The sequence below is a fragment of the Macaca mulatta genome, chromosome 4, assembly GCF_049350105.2.
Source record: "Macaca mulatta isolate MMU2019108-1 chromosome 4, T2T-MMU8v2.0, whole genome shotgun sequence".
NCBI classification, from domain to species: Eukaryota; Metazoa; Chordata; class Mammalia; order Primates; family Cercopithecidae; genus Macaca; species Macaca mulatta.
The window spans coordinates 145,744,981-145,765,131 of NC_133409.1; the positions used below are offsets into that span (position 1 = coordinate 145,744,981).

General features: G+C 42.6%; 1 protein-coding gene and 1 pseudogene across 8 annotated transcripts in view; one reads left to right on the forward strand and one right to left on the reverse strand.

The window, feature by feature from the left end:
• STK38 (serine/threonine kinase 38) overlaps window positions 1–18,195 on the forward strand; it is a 54,828-nt gene extending 36,633 nt beyond the window's left edge. For 7 of the 8 annotated variants that reach the window (XM_077999071.1, XM_077999068.1, XM_077999072.1 and 4 more), the window contains 7 exons: window positions 4,542–4,644; window positions 5,503–5,564; window positions 12,137–12,254; window positions 13,597–13,720; window positions 14,191–14,286; window positions 15,269–15,363; window positions 16,168–18,195. In XM_077999071.1, coding sequence (XP_077855197.1) covers window positions 4,542–4,644; window positions 5,503–5,564; window positions 12,137–12,254; window positions 13,597–13,720; window positions 14,191–14,286; window positions 15,269–15,363; window positions 16,168–16,298 — 729 coding nt within the window. In that variant the 3' untranslated portion in view covers window positions 16,299–18,195. 8 annotated transcript variants of the gene reach the window in all.
• On the reverse strand, window positions 18,140–18,275 carry LOC114677943 (U2 spliceosomal RNA; annotated as a pseudogene).
• Between the last annotated feature and the right edge of the window lie 1,876 nt (window positions 18,276–20,151).

A 20,151-nucleotide genomic window follows, 5' to 3' on the forward strand; every position in this document is an offset into this window, starting at 1 on the left:
CCTGTAATCCCAGCTACTCAGGAGGCTGAGGCAGAGAATTTCTTGAACCCGGGAGACAGAGTTTGCAGTGAGCCAAGATGGTGCCACTGCACTTCAGCCTGGGTGACAGAGCGAGACTCTGTCTCAAAAAGAAAAAGAAAAAAAAAAAAAGATACTGAGTTAATAGGCTCGAAGCTGTCCCTGTTTGGCAGTTTACCTTGCTGTGTACATACGTACATACACACATCCAAACCTAATTGGATTTCTTTTAAAACAAAGCATAATAAAATTTGACCCATCTGAGAAGGGCTCCTATAGCCTTGTATCTTGGAAAATGTGTATGTTTAAGCCTGATAATGTCCTTGAGAAAGGTGATATTCTGGAAAGACCACAGACATTGAAGTCATTTGGGCTCAAATTTTGGCCGCACCACTTCTGATTGTGTAACCCTGAGCAAGGTAGATCTCTGAGCATCAGGATTCCCTCTTATGTTTTTTATTTCAACTCTCCATCTAGTTAAAATTTTGCCACCCCAAGAATGCCTACTTTTTCCTTAGGGCTAGTTATGTGCCAGGTACTGTGTTAGGAGTCTTACATGCATTATTGCCCATTCCTGCCAGAAAGATATCTTTACTTTCATTTTCCAGATGAGATAAGATGGCAGGGTAAAATAATCCTGGTCTGGGAGGAAGAGCATGGGCTGATTTCTGATTTTGGTTCTGCCATTTTTTTTTTTTCCCTGAGACGGTGTCTTGCTCTGTTGCCCAGGCTGGAGTGCAGTGGCACGATCTCAGCTCACTGCAAGCTCCGCCTCCCAGGTTTACGCCATTCTCCTGCCTCAGCCTCCGATGTAGCTGGGACTACAGGCGCCCGCCACCACGCCCGGCTAATTTTTTTTGTATTTTTAGTAGAGACGGGGGTTTCACTGTGTTGGCAAGGATGGTCTCAATCTCCTGACCTCGTGATCTGCCCGTCTCGGCCTCCCAAAGTGCTGGGATTACAGGCATCAGCCACCGCGCCCGGCGGGTTCTGCCATTTTAACGGCAAGCCGTTTAACAGCTCTAAGTCTGTGATGTGTAGTTTAAGGGTTTTAAATGAGACAACACAATTAAAGCATCAATCAAGGTACCTGACTCATAGAAGGTGTGAGTTTTCCTTTATGAAAATTATAAAGTTAGAGATTTATGATTGGAATACAGTATTGTGATGGCAGCGGTGGCCTGTCTGGAGCCTCTGCTGGGAAGATGCCAGCTGCAGTGGGGGAGGCACAGTCAGGGCTGTGTGCTCCATGGAGCTGGCAGGAGCAGGGAATAAGTGGGAGCCCTGCCCTCCCAGGCACAGCTGCAGCTGCCCAGCCACAGCTGCAGACCTGGGCATCCCTGCGCTCACAGGGTCCTGGGAAGCCCAGGACCCAGGTCCAAGGAAGCCCATGAGCTTGAAAGTGCCTGTTCCTGCTGCCTGACCTCTCTGTGCTCCTGGTGTCCACTCCAATTTCAGAGCAAAGTTGAGGCTGAGCCTGGGTTCTATTGAGACCTGATCGAGTGTGCGCACGCTTGGGGCGGTGCTGACGCACCAGCCCTCTGCAGCCTCAGCCCCCTCTGGACTTTGGGTGCCAAGAAGCAAGAGAGGGAGGCCAAACAGGGGAGGAGGGCAGTTGGGTGCAGGTCTGTAGATGCCCCTTTGCACCAACAGCCTGGGCACTGTGGACAAAATGGTTGATGGCCATAAGAGGCAGACAGGCTCCTGGGTGGAAGGGGGTGGGTCCCTGGTGAAGCCCCACCTTCAAGCCAGGGATGGCCTGAAGCCTGAGGGCCAAGCTGTCAGTTCGGGCTGGACTCTATGGCCCAGAGTAAGAACTTGTGGTGTTTTTTCCGGGCCTGCCTGTGACCGCCCATGGACCAATCAGCACACACTTTTTCTCTTTTGAAACCCATAAAAACCCTGGACTGAGACTCTGGCAGATGTCAGACAACCTGCTGCAGAAAGGTGCTGTCTGCTCCGGGTCTCCTAAGGGCTACAGACTTGATGGGTGCCGGGTCCAACCTGCAGACTGCGACCCCAGTGATGGATGAAAAAATGCACTCTGACACAGATACCCAGTGAAAGAGCGGGCTAGGGGACTGGGCTGCCTGCAGAAAGAGTTGTAGCAGCCTCGGCCCTGAAAAGCTGGTGCTGCAGGCAACTATTTAGTACAGATTTAATGACAAAGGCCTCAGTCAACACACTTGTGGGTAATTAACATGGTTGTCCCCCCCCCCAACCCCACCCCATCTCCGGAGAGAGCAGTCCTGCATTTCGATTATTAAAGGCCAGGTTCTGAGGCCTAAGTAAACTAACTTATCTAGATCAGTTTCTTTACATCCCCTTGTTATCTAACCTAAGCCTTTAGGCACCGGATAAGAGAATCTGAATGCCTTCAGCCAAATCCTTTTCTGAAGCTTTTGTAAAACTTCCTGGCCTTCTAAGAAGGTTTGCATCTTTCTACAATTTTTCCCACCACACTTACCGAATCCCTACAGATGGGATGAACTGCCTGTGTATGGGAGGTACCACTCTGGGTCTTTTCTGCACTGAGGCTGCACAGATGCCAGGACGACCTGCCAGCGGAAAGGAGCAACCCACTTGGGGTCTCTTGAGAGCTGTACTGTCACTCAATAAAGCTCCTCTTCACCTTGCTCACCCTCCAGTTGTCCGTATACCTCATTCTTCCTGAATGCGGGACAAAAACCTGGGACCCGCCAAATGGTGGGGCTGAAAGAGCTGTAACACGAACAGGGCTGAAATATGTCCCCTTGCTTGCCGTGTTGCAGGCAACAAGAAGGAGAGAAGCGCTGTGGCCCTTCTGGGAGCTCAGACCTAGGGGCTTCCTGAGCCAGGGCTGTGACACCCTCTTTAGGGCTCTGCAGTTTCTGGCATCTCCAAGCTTCCAGGTGCCACTACATTCCCCTCGTCCATATGCAGGTGCCCACTGCAGAAGCTGCTTGCAGTGCATCTCATCCAACTGCAGGCTTGCATGGAGCCAGCACCTGTGCTGGCGCCTGGAGCTGCCTGCTGTGCCTGGCTGTGTGCAGTGGCCGCCAGTGTGCCTGGCTGTATGCAGTAGCTGGACCCTGCACTCACACACTCCTTGCCTCTCTGCTTGTCTTGCCCTTGGCAGACCAGGGATCTGGGCTGGTAGCACAAGCCTGCCAGGCTGAGTGGGTGGAATGAGCCCAGCGGACCTGAGTAAAACTCGGGTAAAAGGCACCAGTGACCACAGAGGCTTCCAGCTAGAAGCCCAAGGATCTCGTGGGAGTAGCATTTATCAAGGACTATCCAATAATATTTATTCCCTTTGTCTTTGAAATAGTTTACTGCTGGAATTTATTCCAATGGAATAAGAGGAGAAAAAGCTATATGAACAATTTTGAAAAGATTTACTCTTCATTTAACAACGATTTATTAAGGTCATCCTGAATCATGCCCGGTTAGGTCTGGGAATATAGACTGTCAGAGGGCACCTGATAATCCATGTTGTATGAGAGCTAAGAATTGAAAATGAAATGCACATCCAGTATTAGGGGATGGTAAGGTAAACAATGAAGTGCCAAGTTAATTGAATATTATGGAGACCTTTAAAGTGGTAATTTTGGCCAGGTGTGGTACATGCCTATAATCTCAGAACTTTGGGAGGCTGGGATGGGAGGATCACTTGACCTCAGGAGTTTGAGACCAACCTGGGAAACATAGGGAAACCCTTTATCTCCAAAAAATAAAAAAAATTAGTCGGACGTGGTGGCATGCACCTGAGGTCTCAGCTACTCAGGAAGCTGAGATGGGAGGATCGCTTGAGCCTGGGAGGTCAAGACTGCGGGGAGCCATGATCACGTCACTATACTTCAGCTTGGGTGACACAGCAAGACCATGTCTCAAAAAAAAACTGAAGACCATATAGAAACAGAGAGGAATATTTGATTGAGTTAAAGAAGTAATAAAATTGTCTCTAGATGCTAAAGAGGGGTCAAGACCTGTGTTTAAAAATCAGTATTTGGATAAAACCAAAGATGATATGCAGAAATGAAAATAGCTTTATTAGTATAATAGGATTTGGGATTTTAAAAAAATTTTGGCCGGGCGCGGTGGCTCAAGCCTGTAATCCCAGCACTTTGGGAGGCCAAGACGGGCGGATCACGAGGTCAGGAGATCGAGACTATCCTGGCTAACACGGTGAAACCCCGTCTCTACTAAAAAATACAAAAAAACTAGCCGGGTGAGGTTGCGGGCGCCTGTAGTCCCAGCTACTCAGGAGGCTGAGGCAGGAGAATGGCGTAAACCCGGGAGGCGGAGCTTGCAGTGAGCTGAGATCTGGCCACTGCACTCCAGCCTGGGCGACAGAGCAAGACTCCGTCTCAAAAAAAAAAAAAAAAATTTTATCTGCAATTACATGATTTTTCCTATAATAAAAGAAGGAGCAGTGTACTGTGGCTGTAGAGCTGTAATGGATGCTGGAAGGAGTAGAAGGTAATGTTCTGTTCTACCTCCAAGAATACTCATCCATCTGTCACCTTGTTTCTTCCCCATAGGGCCATGTGAAACTTTCTGACTTTGGTCTTTGCACAGGACTGAAAAAAGCACATAGGACAGAATTTTATAGGAATCTGAACCACAGCCTCCCCAGTGATTTCAGTAAGTAGTAACAATTACGTTAGCCTTTTCATTCTAACTGGGCCTAGAAGAGCTGTTTCCCTTGTAACCAAATTATGCAGGACAGATAGGAGATTCTCACAGCATGAGTGTGTAGAGAATAAAAATACCTTCCCAGGTTTGCCTGTGATTTGTGTTGTCTGGTGAGGCAAGATGAATGAATGGTACCAAATGTGTGAAGACAGAGGTTGAAAGGGGTCTTCTTTAGAGGTCTACTGGGAAGGTCACTGGGGGTGAGTATGGGACAGGCAACCAGAAGTAGTAGAGGAAAAACTCCTGGGAACAGCTCTGGGCTAGGTTTATCCTGGGTGCTTCTTTCCTTCATGACAGAAAGAAGTTTATCCTTATGACAGTCACTTCCACTTGAACACTATGATATCATTGACAACTGTGTGGTAAAATTACATTTCATCCTAGAAAAGCTTATGTCAAATCATGTATTATAAATTCAGATGTCCCTGATCATATAAGTTACTACTACTTGGAAAATTGATGGTAATTTTGAGAAATTGTGACTGTTGTAGGTCCACGTTAGGACCTCGGTTCTAGTTGAGACTGAATTCCCTGTAATTCTGATTAAGTCCTGTATCCTCTGTGGCCACTTGATCCACATGGGAGTACCTTTTACAACCCTGTGTGAGTCTTTTAAGTTAATGCTTTACAGCCTCTGATTTGGGCTTACTGTAAACTTACTAGGATACGTGTCATCTGGAGCTTTTGATGTATGAGTAGAAAGAAAGCAAGACTTTAGGGTTTCATATGACTTGAAAGAGCCTACTAAAAAAAGTAGTAAACAGTTTGGTCTGAACTTTGACCGCAGCTTGTATTCTCTACTTTCAGCTTTCCAGAACATGAATTCCAAAAGGAAAGCAGAAACCTGGAAAAGAAATAGACGTCAGCTAGTAAGTAATATCTGTGGCTTCTGAAATGCTACAAACGAAGTATGTATAAGTTCTAAAGATTTGCACATAAAATTGCATTTGACAGGTATTTGCAATGTGTCCCTTGCTTTTAAGATTACCTAAAGAGAGTGCTGTTGTTAGGTTGATAGGACCCAAAGGAATCTTTTGAAGGAGGACAGGTAATATTAGGTTGTTTTCATTGTGACATTTTCCGTGGGTGACCTCATTCTGACCTTTTAGCTTGGTAACAATACCTTTCCTTCCTGCCCCACCTTTTCTTTATTTTTGTAGTGGTAAGGGGGTTGTATTTAAGTTGGAGACCTCTCAAAACTAAGTACAAATACCTACCTAGAGTTTTCAGGCATCAGTTCTCAGACTTCTTAAAAATTTTGATCCACTTGGGCAAGGGCAAATCAAGACTCCTCAATTCATTTGCCTCACACTTTCTGACTTTGTGATGTGAAAAAGAACCTACTTATAAAGATTGGAGAGAAATATAAGGGGAATGCTTATTTATATGCATTTGACTTTGTGCCCATGTAAAATTATGTCCTACAGGCTGAAAATAAGAAACATTGTGTTTACCTTGATAGTATGTTGGAAGTACAAATTTACCAGTGAAATATTGCTGTCTAGGCAGAATTTATTTTTTAGCGATAGCTGATTAATTGGTTCTTGTTTGAAGTACAGTGTACATGTTCTGGTGTCCAGTTACTGGAGTTATTGGCCAGATAATAGAAATGTGTATCACTATATTCTTAAGCTTTGCAAGAAACCCATAGCAAATGAAACTGATGATGGGTAAAGCCAAACTAACATTTGGTCATTGGAAAGCAGAATAGCAGCAATGGAAAACTGACTAACTTGGAATGATGGTCATGCAAATGTGTTGTCTAGAAATGGCAGCACTTCTGTTTGTCCACATATATGGTAGTAACTTGGCAAGTTTACCAAATACTGTGTTTCAGTTAGAATTCCTAGTGCAATACTGATTTACAGTTCTCTAGAGTACCTTTAATAACACTCTTAGTAAGTCACTAATAGGTGGATGTCAGTTACATGTGAAAATGGAAACCTATGGGATGGTTTAAGAAAGAGTCAAAGGAAAGTTGTGCATTCGTTTTGATTTATTTGAAGCCCACCCATCAGTGGGGCCTCAGACAACATTTACTTGGGAAATCTTCAGTTTAGGACAGTTAGTTACAAAACAGTCTCCCTTCCTTGGGAACTCTGCTACTCTTTAAACTTCTGAATTCTGTATGTGGTTGAAAAATATTTTATGTATCTTGTTGAGGATTAGGGAATGTCAGGAACAAATTTGGTCAGGTGCTTCTATTATGTCTCTCCACAGAGAAGTAGTTTTTAACCTTGGCTGCACAACAGAATCACTTGGGGAACTTCAGAACATGTTGATGTCCAGGTTCCACCCACAGAGATTATGATTCAGTTGGTCTGGGATATACTCTGGGTATCGTATCTGATTTTTAAAAGACTGATTCTACTGTGCAGTGAATGGTGAGAACTTCCACAAAGAGGTTATGTCTTAAATAATAGCTCCTGCATTGTTGGGCAACTAATACTTACCTATTTTTTGGAAACAGAAGGTGAGGAATCTGTGATTTCTGTTCTTTTCTTTTCTTTCTTTCTTTCTTTTTTTTTTTTTTTTCAAGCAGGCCAGCATTTAACCTTTGGCTCCTGTACTAACAAGTATTTTGGGGATAAGGCTTAAGTGTCTTGAATTGTCCCTTATATTCCAAGACAAGCTTTGTGCTCTTGATGTGTACCCAAGGGTCTTGTCATGATTAGAGGAACCATTTCTGTAGTTCTATAAGGAAAGCAGTTTCACAATTTTCGTGTTTGCAGTTAAATGTCATTTAATAGTTAAAAACATTTTTGAAAATCTCAATAAACTTAAGGCCCTGATGCTGTGATTAAGGTTCTTGCCTTTTTATACTACATGCAGTAGAAATGGGAAAGTGTAAATTAAGGTCATCCTCATATTATCTCTTTTCATAACTTGAAGAAAATGAAGCCACCTCTCAGTCTTCTAAATGTTAATTAACTGTGTTACTTTGACCTTTTCTAAGTGATCCCGTTCAGGTAGTACCAAGCTGAAGATAGATATTCGTTAATACTTAATATAAATTTACTGCTCTAGGTTAAGCCTAACATATGTAATTCCTACCCAGCCTATTACTTTTTAGTCCATTGGGAATCACTAAAAAAAGTAGAGGCTTTAGCTTCATTCCTTGGCTGCTTAAATAATATTGTAATGTTTTAAATTGTTATGTGGTCCTATATAACATTAGGCCCTAGTACCTGATTAATATGAGTCAGCTTTAAGTTAATCGCAGATATGAAAGATAATAGACACATAGGCATCCGATCTTGGTCAGTTTATTTTTTTAGGGTAGGATTTACAGAAGTGATTAGGAAATTAAATTGCTTTATTTCTCTTAAAACCCTGACACAAAATCATAAGGTTAGAACACATTTGGTTGAAATGACTGTTAACAACCGACGGAGCTATTCCAGATTGCAGCTTTCATTGACACTTGAAATACCCAGACAAGAAAAGGAAAAACTGGAGTACAGATTTATGAGGTTGGAGTTGGAAGACACCCTGGTGTGGAAAACTACAAAGGTTTGGGAAGGGGGCAGTCCTTAGATTGGAAAGGACACACCTGGTACAGACAGTGTGGTAAAAAGTGTGGTAAAATACGAGTGAGCTCCTACGGCAGACTCTAGTTTCTGGAATAAGAGCAATACTTTTACCTTGACAGGTGTGAGCCTGCTGTTTGCTATATTTTATAACTCTTAAGAGTTTTTCTTTTTAATGCATTGGTAGCTTGAAGGAGTTCTTTTCCTCTGGCAGTAGACCTCTGGTTTTATCATGGAAATCTTTGAACAAGTAAGATCTGCTTAGATTTACATTCATCTTTGGTAGAGTAAACCTCGTCTCTAAATTAAAGGGTATTTGTATTCTTACCTTTATGATTAGAATGAAAATTCTTGGAGAGGGCCTAATCCACGTTTCAGTCTTTAAAGCTTAAAGACAAAAGACAACACTGGTATTTGTGTTATTTAATATCTGCATTTAAATATATATTATACATATATATACACACACATGCATACACTTAGCTATATGGAAAAAATGGATCCCTACCGTACAGTATATGCAAGTCAACTCTAGATGAGAAATTAAACTTTAAAAATTTTTAAAGAAAATACAGGGCAGTATCTTTATGACCTCAGAGTAAAGAAGGATTTCTTAAATAAGGTGCAAGAAGTACAGCTCATAGAGGAAAAAGTTGGTTTATTTTATTACTTTAAGGAAAAAAAACCTTCTGTATATCAAAAGACACAAAGAAATGAAAAGACAAGCCACACGGTACAGCTACTTTGGAATTACCTTTCAGAGTTCGTGTGTACACCCTACAGCGCTGCAATTCTACCCCTAGTCATAAGCCCTGGAGAAATTGCACATGTGAACCGGGAGACATGCAGAAGAATGTTTATTGCATTTTCATAATAGCAAAAGACTGGGAATAACCCAGTGTCCATCCACAGGAAAATAGTTACATTCTGGAATAGAATATTTTGCAGCAGTAAAAATAATTGAACTACAGCTACGTGTGACAGCGTGAATCAATTTTAGAAACATAAAGTTGAGAGGAAGAATCTAATAACAGAAGACTGTATATAGAATGGTACCATTTTAATAAAGCTCAAAAATAAAATCTCATTTAGAGAGATACCTGGCAAAATTCTTTTTAAAAGCTAAGGAGTGACAAAACATGAAATTCGGCATAGTGGTTAAGAGAAGCAGGAGAGACGGGGAGGAGTACATGTTTAGCTTAATATTGTTATTACTTGGTTCTTCAGTTGAACTCATGGGTATTCATTTTCATGATTATGCATTATAATTTGATAATGTATGTAATTAACACATGTATATATGTGACATATTTTGGTAACAAATACTACTTCATTAAAAAAAAATCACAATAAAAATAACAAGCCTCATTCTGGGAGAAGATATTTGCAGTATACAAATATCTTAAACAGATTAATGTCCTGAATTCATAAAGAATTCCTATGAATCAATAAGAAAAAGACAACACAACTTAAGCAAATACTAATGGACAAAGGATCTGAACAGGAATTCATAGTAAAAACCTGGATGGCTAATTAAAATACGAGTGTGCTCAGCCCTACTTGAGATAAAGTAAATGCAAATTAAAACAAGATCCCAGCCATGCTGGCACATCCCTAGAGTCCCAGCTACTCAGAAGGCTGAGGCAGGAGAATCCCTTGAGGCCAGGATTTCAAGGCTACAGTGAGCTGTGATCATACCACTGCACTCCAGCCTGGGTGACAGAGCAAGATCCCATCGCTTAAAAAGAAAAAAAGGTCCCATTTCATATTCATCAGATTGGTAAAAATAAAAATTAAAAATCTGACAAAGCCAAGTCTTGGTGAGATGTGGAGCACCAGAAGCTAATCCCCACCAGGATTGGTTTAAATAGGGACTAACTACTTTGGAGGACTTGGAAGATACTTCAACTTTAGATGCTTATAACCCAAGGCTCAGCAATATTCTAGTTTATACTCTAGAGAAATGCTTGCACAGTGCCCAAGAAGGTATTACAAGAATGTTTATTCAGGTGTTACTTGTCATAGTGAAATACTGGAAGCAATGTAACTGTCCATTACAGAAGAACGGATAAAAACTATTGTGATTAATTTATATAACAGTATAGCATACAGCAGAGAAGTGAGTGAACTAGAGTGAATTACGTGAATAAATCTCAAAACTAATGTTAAGACAAACAGGGCCGGGTGCGGCAGCTCATGCCTGTAATCCCAGCACTTTGGGAGGCGGAGGCGGGTGGATCACTTGAGGTCAGGAGTTCGTGACCAGCCTGGCCAAAGTGGTGAAACCCTGTCTCTACTAAAAATACAAAAAATTAGCCAGGTGTGGTTCATCTCAAAAAAAAAAAAAGACATGATCTGAGACAAATATGGCAAATTATTAATCTCTTTAATACGAGTAATGGGTCTGTATTGTCTGTTCCTTTTTTGTATATGTTTATAATATTTCATAATACATGTTTTAAAAAACAATACAACTGTAATTTAAAAATTTATATAATATATAATATTTAAAGCACCTAGATCAGCGCCTTACACATGGTAAGCCCTCAGATGTTAAGTACATTAGGAGGCTTTGATTGTACTTTCTCCTCTTATTTTGCAGTCCTGGTATGTTAGAGTAGAATACTAGGATGCAGAAAATGTTTCTCTTGGTCGAGTATGGTGGCTCACACCTATAATCCCAGCACTTTGGGAGGCTGAGGTGGGAAGATCACTTGAGCCTAGGAGTCTGGGCAAGATGGCAAAACCCCATCTCTGCAAAAAAATTTAAAAATTAGCCAGGTGTGGTGGCATGCACCTATGGTCGTAGCTACTCTGGTGGCTGACATGGGAAGATCTCTTGAGCCTAGGAGTTTGAGGTGAACTATCATTGTGCCACTGCACTCCAGCCTGGGCTACAAAGGGAGACCCCCGTCTCTTAGAAAAAGAGAACAGTTATCCAAGAACTATGTACAAAAACAATTACGTTTGGTAAATAGGTATTTATAAATGTTAACTTATAGGATATAACTTTAGCTTTTGATCATAAAGCTTCCCTTTATGATTGTGTCAAATCAAAGAATGTGTATCATAGAAAGAGGGATGGTTTGGAGTAAGATATTATAATTTCTATCTTTTTTTTTTTTTTTTTTTTTTTTTGAGACAGAGTCTCACTCTGTCACCAGGCTGGAGTGCAGTGGCATGATCTCGGCTCACTGCAACTTCTGCCTCCTGGGTTCAAGCGATTCTCCTGCCTCAGCCTTTTGAGAAGCTGGTACTACAGGTGCACCCCACCATGCCCAGCTAATTTTTGTATTTTTAGTAGAGACTGGGTTTCACCATGTTGGCCAGGATGGTCTCGATCTCTTGACCTCATGATCCACCCACCTTTCAGCCTCTCAAAATGCTGGGATTACAGGCGTGAGCCACTGCTCGCAGCCAGATACTTAATCTCTAATCTGGGCTGTACCACCTGACTAGTTCTAGGGTCTTGGGCAAAGCCATTTTGAGCATCAAATTGTATCTGCAAAGTTAGGCTAATAAGGTCCTCCTTGGAAAAGTTTTGTCGGGATTAAATGAACTCATGTATATGAAATTTTATATATATGTATATATAACTCATGTTATATATAAAGTACAGAGCCTGGTACTTAATGGGTGCTCAGTGAATTGTAATACTAGTTATTATGACAGAGATGCCTTCGCCGTAGTGACTGATAGTTAAGAAGGGTCTCCCACCTCATTAACAAAGCTTTCTTGTTCATTTTGGAAAGTGCTTTGGCAAATCAAGCTTGCCGTTAAGCTACTGGGCAGTCCCGCGTATTCAGCTTGGGGGTAGCTTCTGGTGGTATTCATAGCCTTTGGTTTCTAGAACAGAACTCTGGGCACCTCCTGCCTGGCTGGGCCTCCCTGATGTGTGGTCCATGTTTCAGGCCTTCTCCACAGTAGGCACTCCTGACTACATTGCTCCTGAGGTGTTCATGCAGACCGGGTACAACAAGCTCTGTGATTGGTGGTCGCTTGGGGTGATCATGTATGAGATGCTCATCGGTAAGTTGCATGGTTTCAGAGGACTTTTTCTGTGCATCCGTGACAGACTTCTACATTGATATCAGCCTCTGTTTCAACTGGCAGTGATCTAAGTGATTTCCCCACTTGTCTTTCAAAGTGAATTGTTTTAGACAGATGACAACTCTTTCAGTAAGATGTATCCCACTCCATTCTTAGGCTTACTGGCATCCTGCAATTGCTTTGTTGATCATTTTTTATGTTTTTCTTTCTCTTATACCTTCATCTTCTCCATCTAGAAGCTCTTTCAGTCACTAGCACTTATTAACATCTGTTGTATGCAGAGCATTTTAACTGGGCATTGCCTCACTTTTCTAATATGCTGCCCCCTTCCTCTGTCAAAGCCTTCAAATCATGGGACCCTGTGGCCTCTCTCCCTCTTATTGTATTGGTGTATCTCTGTGTTTATGGGACGCATCTGTGGGGGTGGTCATGTGCCAGCGAGCAAGTATACCCTTGTTGGTTCCGAGTGAGTCTATCTGGCTGCTTTGGCTTCAGGAACATGGGAACAATGCCTTTGGAGGTGGGCATATACCATCTGGAGGGAAGATGGGGTGATACGGTGTGTGCGTGTTTGTCTTCTTGCCTGTAGTTCTCAAAAAGACGCATGGTGGTCCTTTTTAAATCTATGCTTTTTTCTTATTCACGTTATTTGGTACTTTACCCATATAAGGGTATTTATGGAATGATACTGTTTCATCCTTTCATTTCTTCTTTGGGCATGGTGATTCCCACACCTGCAATTCTATTTATGTCCTCCTTTCTTTTCCCAGCTCTACCTATTAGCTGACTTCCTAGTGGTACCAGAAGCATGATTTCACTTTGGGTCTGGGAGTTTGGGGGAAAATGAAAAATAGGTTTAGATATTTTCTGGGATAAGTGGAAATCCTGTCTATGTCATGGAGGGATGGCCATACAGAGTAATCCAGTAGTCATTAAAGACATACAGAATCGGGCCGGGCACAGTGGCTTATGCCTGTAATCCCAGCACTTTGGGAGGTTGAGGCGGTAGGATCGCTTAAACCCAGGAGTTCAAAACAAGCCTGGTCAATATAGCGAGACTCTGTCTTTACAAAAGAAAAATAAAAAATCAGCTGGGTGTGGTGGTGCTCTTCTGTAGTCCCACCTACTGGGGAGGCTGAGGCAGGAATTCAAGGCTGCAGTGAACCATGATTGCACCACTACACTCAGCCTAGGTAACAGAGTGAGACCCTGTCTCAAAAAAAAAAAAAAAAAAGACATATAGAATTGTATTAAGGAGAGTAATCTTGGTCAGATTCAAAGTTCTGGAGTGTAAAAGCTCCGAAGTTCCTTTTTATTACAGGCTACCCACCTTTCTGTTCGGAGACCCCTCAAGAGACATACAAGAAGGTGATGAACTGGAAAGAAACTTTGACTTTTCCTCCGGAAGTTCCCATCTCTGAGAAGGCCAAGGATCTAATTTTGAGGTATTAGAGAACATCCCTCCACCTTCTTTCTCAGCTTTTTCATATGAATAATTCCATTTTTTTTAAACTGTTATTATCTCCTGAATCTGCTTTCTGTTTCCTCCTGTTCCTCTCTTTAAACAAATAAAAAGGCTGTGTGTGGTGGCTCACACCTATAATCCCAGCATTTTGGGAGGCTGAGGCAGGGGGATCACTTGAGCCCAGGAATTTGAGACTAGCCTGGACAACACAGCAAAACTCCACCTCTAAAAAAAAAAAAATTGGCTGGGCATGGTGGAACCTGTGGTCCCAGCTACTTGGTAGGCTGAGATGGGAGGATCACTTGAGCCCAGGAAGTTGAAGCTGCAGTGAGCCTTGATTGTGCTACTGCACTCCAGCCTGGGTGACAGAGTGAGACCTTGTCTCAAAAAAAAAAAAGTTTTTCTGAAGAGACTGCTTGAGGTGTGCTGAAAGGCCTCTGTCTTTTCCAGATTCTGCTGTGAATGGGAACATAGAATTGGAGCTCCTGGAGTTGAGGAAATAAAAAGTAACTCTTTTTTTGAAGGCGTTGACTGGGAACATATCAGGTATATCCATATAAACACTTTCAGAATTATTTCAGAAAGTCTCTAGTTTACTTAATAATAATTTGGAAGGACCATCATTGGCAAGCCAAGTAAGGGAAGAGAGCTTCTTAGAGATTTAGGATCTTTTCCTGATTTTCATTCATGGTGATTGGGCGTTGAGTTTTTTGTCAGCCATGTGTCATGGAATATATTGAATCTAGCAGTTATTTACAAAGTGAAGTGAACTTTTGTTTTTTGTGGTGGAGGGAGCATCTAGGAAGTGTATTACCCTTTACCTAGAACTCAGCAGCCTCTTAGGGCCCGCCAGCGGGCCTGTTCCTGCCCACAGGGTGGAAGGTATCACTGAAACATAGAGAAGGGAGAAAGGAGTGGAGGAAAGATTGGAGGGGTGAAAGTGGAGAGGGAAAGGGGAGAGTAAAAATTTTTATGGTGGGGGTCGTAGACTATGGCCAATAGCCATGAGAGCCTAGACCACCTGCTGTAGTCCAGACCTTCTCATTCAGCAGTCATTGGTTATTAAATAGAAGGTGAAGAAGTTTTCATTTATTTATAATTGTGTTCTGATGTGCTGCTTGTAATTTTTTACCTTTGCCACTTTTTTAGCTATCCTACTCGTTGGCACCTCCAGTAGAAGAAGGGCAGAGCCCTACACAAGGGGACATTTAGAGGCTCAGTTTCCCTTTTTCGTAGACAGGACAGGCCATTGGGGGAGTTGCACTAACTTCAGGTTTTAGTTATTCTTGTCTTTTTTCTAGCTATGAATGATTGAGTTTTTTTTTTTTTAATCATAATTTACTTTGTTTGGGTACAGTCAGTTGGCTTGGTTGGTCAGTTTTTGTAAGTTTTTCAGAGAAAATAAATGCTGCCTGCCAGTGAAGAGTCTTCTCATGTCAGACCAGGGGTCTTTTTTGGAGAAAGACTTGAGTGGTATGATCCATATGATTACTAACTTAGTAATTTTTGGCATGTGTATTCTTGGCAGAGAGAGACCTGCTGCAATATCTATTGAAATCAAAAGCATTGATGATACTTCAAACTTCGATGAGTTTCCAGAATCTGATATTCTTAAGCCAACAGGTAACACCACCAGCATTGTCTCCTGCTGCCTTATAAGCACATTATTTACCCCCAATTTTGGGATGATGTTTACAAGTCAGGGTAGTGAACATGGAGAGGAACTTCAGTTCTTCACGTTCTTTGTAAGTACTTTTCCAGTTCTAATGCTAGGTAGTGGTGAAACCTTGGTGAATGGAAAATGAATATCAGCTCCCATGTTTAGGCTGCTCAACTGGGTAAGTTACAAAAATCTGTTCCTTTGTTATTTACTGAGTGTTAGGTAATCTGAAATGACAGGAATGGGAAAATAAAACATTAAAAAATTTGTGAAGAAATACGAGATTTAAAGAACATGAGCAAGAAAATGTAGAAAATTCATAGCATGAGGCCAGGCACGGTGGCTCACGCCTGAAATCCCAGCACTTTGGGAGGCCGAGGTGGGCAGATCATGAGGTCAAGAGATTGAGACCATCCTGGCCAATGTGCTGAAACCTCATCTCTACTAAAAATACAAAAATTAGCTGGGTGTGGTGGTGCATGCCTGTAGTACCAGCTTCTCGAAAGGCTGAGGCAGGAGAATTGCTTGAACCCAGGAGGCAGAAGTTACAGTGAGCCGAGATCGTGCCACTGCACTCCAGCCTGGCAACAGAGCGAGACTCTGTCTCAAAAACAAAAACAAACAAACAAAAAAGAATATTCATAGAGTGAAAAATAAGCTTTGCCAAATAGAAACTGGTATGTTCTTCAGAGTGCCATCTTCAGCACCGTGAGTAGTCCTTTGGAGGTAAAGCAGTGAATCAACTCTCACATCTGTTTCTTTCCCAGTGGCCACAAGTAATCACCCTGAGACTGACTACAAGAACAAAGACTGGGTCTTCATCAATTACACGTACAAGCGCTTTGAGGGCCTGACTGCAAGGGGGGCAATACCTTCCTACATGAAAGCAGCAAAATAATTCTCTTGCCATGGAATCCTACATGGAACAGAGTTCTTTGTGCAACATCATGCTTTTCCTCCCACACTCTTGAAGAGCTTCCAAGAAGTTGATGGAACCCACCAGTATGTCATAGTAAAGTCTCCTGAAATGTGATAGTAAGAGGATTTCTTCCATAATGCATCTGAAAAACTGTAAACAAAGACAACCATTTCTACTGCATCGGCCATAAACAGCTATCCTGCTTCTTCCGAAGCATCATGAGCCAATTTGGTAGGTGTTTTAAAAACAACTTGAGTTTTCCTAAGTTCATCAGAATGAAGGGGAAAAACAGCCATCATCCAACATTATTGAGATTGTCTTGTATAGTCATCGAATATCAGCCAATTCCTGTGATTTTGTGACACGCTATATGCCAAGCCCACCAAGTATTTCCTTTATAGCTGAAAGTTCCATAGTACTAAGGAAATAAAGCAATAAAGACAGTCTCAGCAGCCAGGATTCTGGCTGAAGGAAATGATCCACCACCCTGAGGGTGGTGATGGTAGTTTCTACCCATACCTCAGCCTCAGGCAAGTGGCTTATAGCCTCCATTCATGGTGCACTTTATTATATGGTACTAAGATAAAGACTGTCAATCCATTGATTTATCTCCTCCCTGTCCCCATCTAAAATATCCATGCTGCTTTTCTGAGTGTTGATGGGGGTTTCCAGCTTGATCCATTGTTGCTCTTAGAAGGCCCAGAAAGTCTTTGGGCATTGCCAAGGAATCCCGGATTATGTGGAAAACCCTCACTTTCTCTTCACGGCTGTACCAGAAAATCCCTAAGACAGATGTTGCTGTGGACCAGCAATACCCGCAAGTGCTGCCAACGGGAACTCAGTTTATTCCTGGGAACTTAACAAGGAGAGCCCAGGCCTAGGCAGGAGGCCTGGAACCCTCTTGGCTAAGGTGCTTTTCCTGTTCCTGCAAGGTCTCCAGAACCTCTTTGGAAATGGTGAAGGAACCAGCCCAATAGAAGTAGAGCCTGCTGACAAGTCTTTGTAAAGTTCACTCCTCAGTCCTTGGCACAACCATGTTTTGTCTTCTCTCTTGGTATTTCTTCTCTCTCAACTTTAAGTAGCCATTTTGCCTTGGAATCATGATTACAATTTTTTCCTTTGCAGATGCCTTCCTGGGGGATACTCTTCCCCACCCTAAAGGGTCGCCTGCAACTTAGGCGGATTGGGTCTCTCTGCTGTGTCGTTCTCTCATGAGAGACCCTCTGAATTGTATAGCACAAAGTGCCTTCTGTTTCGCAGCTGCCACCACCTTTAGAGGAATTTTGTCAGAAAAATGTGGAGGCTCCATATTAATGCATTATTTTTTAAAACGTTTTGATAACTCTTAAAGCATCATTTGCACCTGTGTGGGAACTTTGCCTGCTGCAGAGCATCGTGGCCGAGCTGCAGCTGGGAGCCTGCTTTCTGCCAGTAATGAGGTTGTGAAGATCAGTTTTGAAAGGAAAGTATGTCCTAGCTTAGCCATTCAGAAGAGAAAAATGGAATATCAGAGTTACGGTTGTCAGTGAAACTGCTTTGGGTTTTAACCTCTTAGAGGAAGAAAAAAGGTTAGGGAAGTCTCAACTCTGGATGAAGGTGATGTGTTTGCCTCTCAGTCTTTCATTCATAGCCTGCTAGTGAAAAGGAAGTAAATGAGATTCTTTTGTGTAACTTTGTAGTCTCTTTGTATTACCAAATAATTGGGGTGTTGACTCCTGTGTGTTTTGCAAGAATGTTTGGTAAGCCTGGGTAAAGAGAAGTAACTGCAGTGTTGGGAGAGTCTTTGTGTGGGGGAGTGGCAGGGGATGATTTGTTTTAGGGGAAAATGCCCACATTTTAACTTTTAAACTTATGAATAAACTGTGTGAAAACAGTAGTGGAAATATGTGATGTGATTTATTAAACTGATAAGAACAGATACTGCATTTGATCTTAGCAAAAAGGCCAAGAAGGGATTGTGATGTGATTTAAAGCAAATAGTGGCATATAACTTAGAGGCAGAGTGCTGGTGGCTGCTTTTAACTAACCCCTTTGTCCACAAACCATTAGAACGCCTAATTTCAAGTGTTAATTTCAAAACTGTATCACCATCTTCATGCAAAGTGCTTTTCCATCTCAGGGAAGCTGGGACTGACTTTTGTTCTTAGGGAGCTAGTCTCCTGAATCACTGTGCATATGAAGAGACTTCTCTTGCCCCGACTGCATGTGCTGCTTCCACCCATCTCAGTGTTGCAGGGCAGTGGGCCCTCCCCTCACAGTAAGGCCAAGGGCACATCCTGACAAAAGTGCTGTCATCTGGTGGACCTTTTGTACAGCCCTTTACAGCCTAGCCCCATTTTTTCCCAGCCTGGAGTCAACCAGGAATCTCATGAGCTCATAAGATGGAAATGTTGGCCAGGTGCAGTGGCTCATACCTGTAATCCTAGGACTTTGGGAGGCCGAGGCAGGGGGATCACAAGGTCAGAAAACCGAGACCATCCTGGCTAACACAGTGAAATCCCGGCTCTACTAAAAATACAAAAATTAGCTGGGCATGGTGGCACGAGCCTGTAGTCTCAGCTACTCAGGAGGCTGAGGCAGGAGAATCGCTTGAACCCAGGAGGCAGAGGTTGCAGTGAGCTGAGATCGTGTCATTGCACTCCAGCCTGGGCGACAGAGCGGGACTCCGTCTCAAAAAGAAAAAAAAAGGAATTGTTCAGCACTGTGTCCATCAGAGCAGGGTTCTGTCTCTGAGATGTTGTGTACTGAAGGAGTCCCATATGCCCCACTTATTAGCCCCTTTCTGGGTAGGGAAAAGCACCTCAAGGAGTCAAGAAGGGAGGGGCAAAGACCAACTAAGAGTAGAAACTGCAGGCAGAGAAAGCTAAATGCAGCCAAAATGGGTAATGTCTTTCTAAGGCTTATGAATCCTAAGAAACATGTTGGGCAACACTGGCTCAGTGTTGATCCTGTTCACAGAAATTGTTTCCTACTCTCATTGGGGGAGTGAGAAAATAATATGTAACTATTGCATACTAAAATGAAACCAAAATCATATCATTCGGTCTCCCAGTTCAGGAGTGCATCACCATTTTCTTCAGTACCTGTTTTTCTTTTTAGTTGGCTTGGTTGATTGGCATTTATTTCATACTCCCCTCCCCTGCATCTCAATTACCCTGGCTGCTTTTCTGAGTGTTGATGGGTGGTTACCAGCTTGATCCATTGTTGCTCTTAGAATTACTTTCAAAGGGCTGGGTATGACGGCTCACGCTTTAATCCCAGCACTTTGGGAGGCTGAAGTGAGTGGATCGCTTGAGCCTAGTTCAAGACCAACCTGGGCAACATGGCGAAACCCTGCCTCTACCAAAAATACAAAAAATTAGTGTGGTGGCACGTGTCTGTGGTCCCAGCTGCTCAGGAGTCTGAGGTGGGAGAATCACTTGAGCCTGGGAGGTGGAGGTTGCAATGAGCTGAGATCGTGCCATCATTGCACTCCAGCCTGGGTGACAGAGTGAGACTGTCTCAAAAAAAACAAAAGGTCAGAAGTAAGATTCACATGAGTTGCTTCAGGATTAATACTCAGATTCTGCAAAACAGATTGCCAATTTGAAAACTCATCTATACGGCCTAATAGGAGTCCCCCTCTGCCATCAGTGGGTAATGCTCTTTGTCAGACTTACTTCCTTGGAAAGCACTTTTTTAGATCGCCTTGTCCTGGTTCTCCTTGGCTTCTGTGTAACCCAAGTGGTGTTTTTAATTGAATTCAGAAGGATTCAGTGAATGATATTTTCATTTCCTACAGAGCATATTTCTCTGGAATGATCCATCAAAGCCAACACTGACAAAAACGGCC